This window comes from Teleopsis dalmanni, chromosome X, assembly GCF_002237135.1.
Source record: "Teleopsis dalmanni isolate 2A chromosome X, ASM223713v2, whole genome shotgun sequence".
In the NCBI taxonomy this organism is placed as follows: domain Eukaryota; kingdom Metazoa; phylum Arthropoda; class Insecta; order Diptera; family Diopsidae; genus Teleopsis; species Teleopsis dalmanni.
In genome coordinates this window covers 41813242-41823927 of record NC_051848.1, presented here as the reverse complement: position 1 = coordinate 41823927, position 10686 = coordinate 41813242, and the positions used below count along the sequence as shown (strand labels likewise).

General features: G+C 22.3%; 1 protein-coding gene and 1 long non-coding RNA gene across 8 annotated transcripts in view; one reads left to right on the top strand and one right to left on the bottom strand.

The window, feature by feature from the left end:
- The first annotated feature begins 277 nt into the window (after positions 1-277).
- LOC119690230 lies at positions 278-1225 on the top strand. The gene is made up of 3 exons (XR_005253576.1): positions 278-301; positions 385-516; positions 574-1225. It is a non-coding gene; the product is annotated as an uncharacterized LOC119690230 (long non-coding RNA).
- A 4536-nt stretch (positions 1226-5761) lies between these two features.
- Positions 5762-10686, bottom strand: part of LOC119687047 (reticulon-1-A) — a 68911-nt gene continuing 63986 nt past the window's right edge. For 4 of the 7 annotated variants that reach the window (XM_038101199.1, XM_038101200.1, XM_038101201.1 and 1 more), the window contains 4 exons: positions 8272-8479; positions 8003-8211; positions 6180-6285; positions 5766-6118 (listed from right to left, as the gene is read on the bottom strand). In XM_038101199.1, the coding sequence (XP_037957127.1) occupies positions 6052-6118; positions 6180-6285; positions 8003-8211; positions 8272-8479 (590 nt within the window). In that variant the 3' untranslated portion in view covers positions 5766-6051. Of the gene's footprint in view, positions 6119-6179; positions 6286-8002; positions 8212-8271; positions 8480-10686 lie in introns of all 7 variants that reach the window. The other 3 variants (XM_038101196.1, XM_038101197.1, XM_038101198.1) reach the window with 2 other exon arrangements.

Sequence of the window (10686 nt, the reverse complement as noted above, 5' to 3'; positions counted from 1 at the left end):
ATCTTTGCATATGTATTTAATTAATAAAAATTGATTATTTAAATTAAATACATGATTATCAAAGAAAACTTTATTGTTTGCTAATTCTTTTATTGCGTTTATTGTGAATTCTAACAAACGTCAAAATTGATAAAATAAAACAATTGTGAATGACATTTTGAATCTACCGCTCTAAAAGTCAGGTTGCGCCGGCGCTTTTATTAATTTTGTTATAAATATTGTATAAAAGGTTTAAATATTTTACTTCCTCACATTTAGCAACAATATATTTCATGGAATTTTATTGAATTTTATTGAAACCGTAAGATTTCATTCAAATGCAAAATTGAGTGGAAAGATATAAACGAATAAAATATTAAATTATTAATCTTTTTTATTTCCTAGGTATTATTTTAATATTTGCTGTTTAACATCCGATTTTTATACAACATCGATATTAGAGTTATTCAAAATGTCCAGTTGTATTTTGGCTAACGAATTCAACGAAGACGCAGAACTTTATTCTGCTATGGAAATGTAAGTATATTAAAATATGCAATTGATTATAATAATAAAAACGATTTTTTTTATTAGTAAAAATTGAGGGTAATGAAATATACGGCAGTCAAGGAAAAATAATACTGAACCCAAGTAATTGAAAAAAAATTGCTATAGAATTTGATGACATTATTGACTTCATCACCTAACTTCGGTGTTTCTATATGTATTCAAGTACTACACATGGGTTAGGATATGTGTATGTAACAATGGATTAAAGAAAGATGGGATTTTAATTGAAATTCATTTGACTCAATGCAGAAAAACCTAGATATTTCAATGCGTCCGATCCAAAGATCAATTGGATTCGAGTTAATGTGTGCATTAAGACATAGTTTTATGACGGCCGGAGTACGACAAACAAGTGCTGTGCAACCATCAGCAGGCATTTCTAGCAATTGTTGTGATAGCCTGCGAAGATAGCATTTATAGTAGAAATGAGCATTTTTAAAAATCTTAACATATTTATAAACTTGTTTTGAAAAGGCACTTGACAAAAGGAAGGAACAATTCCGTCAATTATCCGTCAATTCTGCATAAAAGTTAATAATTTCTATTTTCGAAAAATTAAATACCTTGTGATGGTTGGCATCTATGTGGTCATCCTATCAAGTTAATTATAAGTATTCCTAACAGTAATTGTATTAATTATTCTGTAATAATAATAAAATTTAACATTATTTCCTTACTTTGCTGTCGTTGGATTTCTTAGATGTCCACATTTTAAATGCTGAATATGTAATTCATACCATCGATCTTTATAAATGAGATTTGTATTAATGAAAGAATGTATTGTAGACATTGGTTTCCTAAACTTCAAATAGTTAACGTCAACAAACAGTGACAATTAAAATTCTGGATCTTCATGTCCCTATCTACTTTCACACTTTCTTTACCTAATCATATTGTAAAACCCACGTATTCATATTTGAAATTCCTTTTATGTTATCTGCTAGTATATTTCTTGTACAACTACGTTGTTACAGTCCTTAAACATTTCTTGACGAAAACTGTAATCACAATCTATAAAAGTATCTCTACCACAGCAATAACGAATAGAAAGCCCGTTACAGTTCAAGCTTATCATAAATAGTGGGTTTCAGATATAAGAGCACGGTACATACTTACGACAACAAAAAAACGTTTTGCCCCACCAGTCTGCTGCATGAGCGCAATTGCGGAGCTAGACCAATTCTGGACGTCAGCGACATCAAAATTGCGAGGCCCCTTTTAATACCCAGTTATAAAAGTAAATAAGTTACATTCACTTCAAATTGAAATAAATGAATTTTCCTACTTTTAGTCTTAGTCAATTTTTTTTTAAATTATATCTGTTTATAGAATTGTCAATGAAGATAGTCTCTCTTGGATCATCATACTTCTCAAGTACGTCTTAATCAATTTTAACTTTGAGAAGCTTCTTTCTGTAGAAGTTATACTAACTGGAACTGTGAACATGATTCTGGTTACTATATAAACATTCGGATATACTTCGGATATGATTAATGTCATAAATGAAACCAAATGCGAGGCCCTTGTGGACACGAGGCCGTCGGAGGTCGCAGTTATCGCTGATGACAGTTGAGGCGCGTTATTTGCTGTGAATATTTGCTCGAACCTAAATACGTAACCACTTTGCCAAAATTAAAAACTTTTACGTTATTAAGAGTTTAATTTTATTTAAATATTGTTTTGTATTTTATTAATAAGTAATACAGAAATCTTTTCAATTACCCATTGTTTCTTTACATGTTAATTTAATTTTTTTCCATAATTTTCCTGCTGCAGATAAATTTTTATAAATACTTGAATTCGTGTTGTTGTTTTTTTTTTTGCATTTTTCTGTGTAAATTTATATAAATGTAAAATTTTAAATTATAATTTTTATTATGTCTCACTTTTACAACTAATGAATATAGAAAAAAATGTATTTTCTTCAAACACGTCATATGCCTAATAAATAATAAATTTTGAATTAATAAAATTACATGCACATATATTTTTTTATTTATTCATTTCTTTTTTTTTTTTTGTTGAATGCTGTAAAAAGTTAATATATCTTCAATGCTTATAGTAATAATAAAATTTACTAAAATAAGTATCAATTTTTAAATATTATAAATGATAATATTTATTAATTTATTACGCCATTTGTTTATTTACTATGTAATAATTAAATAAAATTTTTTTTATATTTAATGTTTATTTATCTTTTCATATGCTAGTTAAAAGCTTTGAGAACGCAAAAAATACTTATAACAATCTTGCAACATATATAAAATAATTTAACTTAAATAATATATTAATAAAATCTAACATAGTAGATAGTAAAAATAATATTTATATATATTATTTTACTTATACATATATAAAAAATAAACTACATAAATTTTTTTATAATTAATATATATGTTAAAACAAAGCTCAACATTAAGAATCTTATACAATATTTTTAATTATATTTAATTACGAATGAATTGTGTATAAGAAAAAAATAAATATTTGATAGTAAATTAAATAAAAGGAGAAGACAATTTAAATTTTTCTTTTATTTTGTAATTATTTTTTTTTTTAAAACAAATATAAAGTTCATAAATATAATGATTTAATAATCAAAAATAATTGAATTTTACAATGATGCCTGTGACTCCTTTATTAGTAAGTAGGCGTTGTTTACGAAGGACGAAAAGCGTTTGCAAATATATATTTAATAAAAATGTCTGCTTAAATTCTAATATAATTATTTTCTATTTCTTTATAAGCACACATTAAAAATGTTATCATTTAATTTATAAAATACCATTTATATTTTATTGATTTTTATTTTTTTTTTTAATTTAATGCCTAATTTATTTGTTGTGATAATTACTGTAGTTCTCTGTCAATGTCCAATGTCGGTAGAAATATACGATTTCTATATAATCTTTTTTTTTTGGTGTAACAGGAAAATTTTATTATTAAGCAATTGAAAAAGTAAAGTAAATTCTTACGATATTCTTTATAAATAATGTCAATGTTTTAAATGAAGAAAATTTCTAGAGACATTTCCTTCTGCATTAATAAAATATTTAATGCTTAATTGTTTTCACTCGTTCTACACTCTAAAATTTTGCAATTCTTCTATATTTAGCAATTTCACTGCAACAAAAGTAAAATTAACAACATTTTTATAAAAATAAAATTATTTATAATATAATTATAATAATTTAATTTTATAGAATAACAAAGATGTAGTAATAAAATATATAATTATAAATTGTTCTAGAAGGCATTGGGTTTAAATAACAAAGTGCAATATATCGGCATTGGCTTTGTAAATGGTATATTCTGGTAAAGTCCAAAACATAGGATTTATTAATAACTTCTGACATTAATAACTATAATCACCAAAACAAAACTTCTATCGATCTTTAATAAAATTATAAAAATAATATTTGCGGTCAGCTTATATAGAATGAGTTACAAAAAAAATTTATGTTGGCTTATTAACTATAAAAAATAAACAAGTAAATAAATAACGTTTATTGTATTTTAATAATTGTTTGCGATACTTTGATTTATCATTACTATATAATTATAAAAAAAAATACTTTAGAAATATTTTACCAATGCATGCACTCTTAGTTCAAATAATTATTATATTGAATTATTTATATAAAAAAAAATTTTTTTTTTAATAATAGAATTTTCTCTTATGATAAGAGACTAGCTAGAAGTTATTTATTAAAGTCACTAATTTAGTTAAATTTAAAAAGTTAACTTATTCATCCATTTTAAGACAACTATAACCAATTTAAATTTTTAATAAAAATTTATATTAAAATAAAATAAGTTTTTCTATTCTTGGTCAATGTTAAATAAAACACGAATTTTGAAATTATTTTAAAAAATATATTTAATTTGTACCAATATTTTAACTATTGTTTATTTTAGAATATACTCAAGTATATCAGTGCAAATGAAATATATTTTTTGGCACTAATTTAAAAAGTTGTATATTAATTAACCATTGACTAATTAGCCCATTCAAATGTATATAAATAGAAATTTGGAAATCAAAACAATAAATAATAAAATAACAAAGTAACATTTAAATAAAATACCTCCTTAAAGTTAAAAATTATTATAAAATATTAGTTAAAAATAATAATAATCAATAGGGAAAGGCTGATTTGTTGCATATAATAATATGGATATTAATTAATAATAATATTAATATTATTATTAATTAATATTATTAATTAATTAATAATTAATATTATTAATTAATTAATAATTAATATCATATTAATTAATTAATATTATTTGTATTATTTTAATATATAATACATACTTAACATATGTATATTAATGTATATTAGATATATATATTAAATATGTATATATAATAATATATAATTAGTATTATTTTCATTAATATTAATATTATTATTAATTAATATTAATATATATATAATAATATATAATTAATATTATTTTAATTAATATTAATGTTATTATTAATTAATATTACTATTAATATTAATTAAAATAATTTATTATTATTAATTAATATTACTATTAATATTAATTAAAATAATATTAATTACATATTATTATACAAATATATTCAATATATATATCTAATATATATATCTAATATATATATCTAATATATATTATTATACATATATTAAGTATATATTATATATTAAAATAATACATATTTATACATACAAATGTATAACATAAAAATATTATATATTATTATATATATTACATAATATTATATACTATTAAAAATATTACAATACATTATATATTATAATATATATTATATACAAATAATTAAAATTTATTGAAAATAAAAAACAAAAGCTTAATTTTTTTTATTTCATATTTTATTGAAATTTAAAGTTTTTGTTGTACAGAAAAATCAACAAAAATTAAAATCTAAAATAAAAAACTATTGTTATATTTAAAAATTCAATACACATATATTGGTATTTGTATATATGTAATTATTTCATACTCATTGCATATTTTATAAAAGGTTTCAAAATTTTTATTCAATTCATATCGTTCGTTTAAAAAAAATTCATATAAATATTCCAATCATATAATTCTTAAACTATAGTTATTAATTTAAACACATAATAAAATTAACTAAAAAATTTATTTAAATAAAAGCATATAAGAATCAAATTTGGATATATTTTTGATTAAATAAAAACAAACATTGAATAATTAAAGAAAATATTAAACTTCGTTCGTTTGATATAAAATATAATTATAATTGCAGTGTCTTGCTCCAGCTATCTGTGTCAAAATTTCTTTTTGTATTTTAATCTTTAAGAGTTACGATTATTCTATTTAATTTTTTTTTCTGTTTGTTGTTGTTGATATTAAAGTTTGTTGTCATTACTTAATTTTTTGTATATATGTTTTCATTTTTTTGCAAATATAACATTAATAAATTGTTCTTGTTTTTATTATATAATTATTAATCTTTTTAGTGTTATTTTTACAAATAATCTACTTGTCCTTATCTGTCTCTGCTGCGATTGGTTTCTTATTGACAATCGGTATGGCCACCTTAATTCTGAAAGAAAAGAGATATATTAATAATTTTCATATAAGTATAATAAAATTAATATACTAACTTGTCAGTCACTTCCGTCAGCTTGCTTCGTACCAAATCCAAATAAGCATCTATTGATTGTTTGTTATTTTCGTATACCTTTGGCAAAGTGAACAGTGTGACGAAAGCTAGAGGGAGAATATAAAATATATGAAAATAATTATTAATTTATTTAATAATAATGATAAAAAAAAATAGATTTAAAAAGATATTTATTAATAACTAGCTGTAGCCTGCTTGCTTTGTTACGTCTCACAGCTAATATATGATATCATTTTTGATCTCTTTTAAACATTATAATTTAAGACTTGAAATAAGGTCCATGATAGAGGAAAATTTTTATTTTATATAAAGAATGCTATCACTTGAAAAACGGTGCAGTGCATGATAGAGGAGAACTTTTATTTTCATAGAAATATTTCCAGAGTTTATAAAAGTTCTCATATTTAAAAATTAAAGTTAAATTAATTTTAAAATTAAATAAATAAGAATATTATAATATAATTCTCATAATTAATTAAATGAGAATTAAATAATTGTCATATTATAAGAATGATAAAAAATAGCCTTTGAACTTTTTATACTACTAATAAAAGGACTTTTAGATATACCTTAATAAGTATATATATATATATATTAATAAGCAGGCAAACACAATAAGGAAGTAATATATATAAGCCTTATGATTAGGTTTAATAAAGATATATTAAACAGTTCCGTTAGATAAAAAATGGTAATCTATAGCTACAAATAAGAAATTGTCACCAAATAATGATAGATGTAAAGACATGATATTAGCAAAAGTTCAAAGCACAATTTGTAATAAGATGTACTACAATCAAGTTTTTTTTTTTTGACTAAACATGGTGTTTAGAAGTCTAATGTGAACTCATTTAGAACTATACAAGGTGTATTTTTGAACATAAAATTTTTACTTAATATCTTTTTGTGTATCTATTTTATGTAAAACAATAAGCTAACTAATACAACTCATGCCATTTTCGATTGGTAAGACTGGGGTAACTTTTTCAATCTATATTTACTTTTACTTCAATTTTCATTTTTAATTGGTAAATCTCGAGCAAAATGTATATAACTTTAGATATTTTACCAGAGTAGCAAGATTACTCTGAAACACACAGCTGTTTTATATGTGATTTGATTCGATATATATATTTATGAATAATACAAATATCTACGAACATGACTAAAATAAACGTTAGATTACTCTAAAAATGTTTGATTGAACAACAAAATTTGACAGATTGAGAGTAAATCTATAGATTAAATACAAATTTACCAATCGAAAATAGCATAAATAGATCTAAAATTTTTGATATCTCCGTTTGTCTTAATCTTACACATATCGTATAAATACCTATTGAACACAGAATTATATTGATATAAAAATATAAGAACACTTCTCGGTTGGTATTTTAATCTTATTTAACACCTAGTCAAAGGACTCATAATGCATTCGATTAAACATTAAGAATTCAATTAAATCAATGTATTTCAAAATACGAAAGGATATTCTTATTAGCCAGTCAAAAGAATTATGTGTAAAGTATGTACTGTATACATTTATTTTATGTAAAAGTCTTACTACTTAGTTTAAGATACTATTGATTAGCAACGAAAACATTGCTGTATTGAAAATAAGAGTTTTTCTTTCGTTTATATTCAAAAAGGAGTTTTTAAAGTTTTTAAATAAAATATATCTACTACTTAAACTTTTAGCTATCTATAGATAAAATCTGTAATTAATTTTGCTTTACTTCTCTTACAATTGAAAATTTATTAGTTTTAAATTGATTTTTATTATTTATTAGCAATAACACATACCCAAAATGACTAAAGTCATGCCATTGAACCAAGCGCCAATATATGTCATAACCCACAGAATAACACCGAACTTAATGGAATCTACTAAATCTTCAACCAAGAATAATCGTCGAAGTTCAGCAGTAAAACCATTTAAATGGGCCACAGCCACACCAGCAATGTTTTGTACTTTATCCTGTGATAAAGTTAAATCAATATCCAAGTATTCCCTTAAAAAAACAAAAGACATTTAATTTTATTTACAAAAAAATGTATAATTATAAACTTACTTGAATGGATGTCCTTCGGATGTTTTTTGTATGGCTTGCATTACAGATTTATACATCCTGAATGCCACTGTGCCGCCTAGTAGAATAAGCGATAAATACGCAAATACGCTTATGACCGAAAAGCATGATATGGCCAGGAGTGTTACAAGCCCGGCTCCGAAAACAATACCTGATTTCTTTACATCGCGCCAATATATAAGGGATTCAACTGTAGAATAAAAGAAAAACATTTATTAATTATGATAAATTTAAATAATTAAAATAATATACGAATAAATAAGGCTAATAATATAATTTATTAAGAGAGCATTTAAGCGAAAAAGAAAGTTTTTTAATTTTAGAATAAATATTGAGAGAAAATGTTGATAGTGACATTGAAGACACAGTACCATGTTTTAGTTAGCGAAACCCTACTTTATAGCATTATTAAATATATATAAGCAGTTTAAATATTGATAAAATGACATCATTTTGTAAACTTAAAGATTTACATGTAATCCCTTATAATATTTATTTATCTCACATGTGAAGAAATAATTAAAAATAACTATTTTAAAAGTCATTTCTTCGAATAAAAAAATTTAAGTAACATAACTTTTAAAGCAAATAACTTTATTCTCCATATATATTATTAACTTTTTTCATTTTCTTACTAGAAATATAGCTTGGAAACTCTGTGTTTATATTCTGTCTTTATTCTTTATTATACGAGTATTAAGAATACGAGCAAAAATAAACATTTTGTTTATAAATTGCAAACAAAGGTACACAGAGCAATGACATTTTGCACGCAAGAACACAGTACTAATAAGGCGAAGACTCAAAATAAAATTTTACCGATTATTTTTTTAATGGAGTTTGGCTCATAATTTTGCTAAATAGCATAGAAAGAGAATAATTTGCAAAATTAATAGTAAATAGAATAGTAAATAGTAATTTAGATTTAACACTACTTAACATATACTGGAATAAAATAAAATATGTGTATCAATTTCAGTGGAAATATGATAATAAACTGTTTTATATGAAATCATCAATTTCTTATAATTGATAATAATAACCATGGAAATATAATAATAAGCTTTTTTATATGAAACCTTAAGTTCTTATTGTTTATTAGTTCATTTAGAAGAGCTGGGAGTGCGTATATTATATACAATATAATATTATATTATAACAGTTGGTTAAGGTACGCTGACTCTGAGCTGCAAATTTGGCAGGGCACGAGTTTGTTTCCTGGTATTGGTGAAGGATATTTGACAATACTTGAAACAGCTGTATGGTCAGTCAAAAATTCAATTAATTAAAATAATGTAAAAAATAATTGTTGTTGTTGTAGTTCATTAATTTTCGAAAAACTCTTTATTATATATTACATAAATATTATTTAAAATTGTTTCTCATGTTAATCGGCGATGTTTATTTTATGTTTAGGGAATTGGTAATATAATATTTAGATCAGTATAAAAAATGAAGTGAATCGCTATTTCTCACAATTTATTAACACACAATACTTTAATGACAAATAATATTGTATAATAATATACAACAATTAATTGACAATAGTAATATATTATATAAAAAAATTAATTGACAATAATAAACGTATTGTATTGTCAATACAATACATAACTTTAATATATAATTACACTTAGGAAAAATCGAAGTATGAGGCTCTATGCTTCACTGGGAGATGCGGATCACAGAAGAAGAAAAATCGAAATATATATAATTGTTAAGATGACTATTAAAAAATAATATTATATGAATTTACATATAAAATTTAAGTTTAAACCATATAAAAAAAATTTTTTTAATTAAGAATTGTTATCGTTCAAAACCATAAATTTTATCTTTAAGAATATATCGTTTTAAAACTTGGAAAAATTATTTTATTTTTTAAATTTAATTAAAGTGAAACTGGTATATATAATAAGTGTTTATTTCTTTATTACTTTTTTGGTATTATTTTATAGTAATTGTTTTCATTATTTTTTTAATGGAATAATTGTCGGAAATTGAACTTTTTGAGTAGTAATATTATTTCAAGTTCCATTACAAATATTTATTTGAAAAAAAAAAAGTTAATTTGCATTCTCATATATATATATATATATATGTATAGATATTTTAAGTAGTTGCAAATTAATTACAATCTAAGCAATAACAATAATGAGATAATATTTTGAAAATGTCTCCGCGTATAACAAATATCTATATACTTAATTAGATTTATTTACTCGAAAGGCAATAAGGCTAAAGCTGTTAATACTTAAAAGATTAAATTTAAAATCACTTTCAAGAAAACAGCAACAATAAAAGAATTTTAATTAAATCGAATATATCTCCCTAACATTAAACTATATATATTTACGCACGAATCTTAAACAAATTCAATACGAAATTATTTATGAG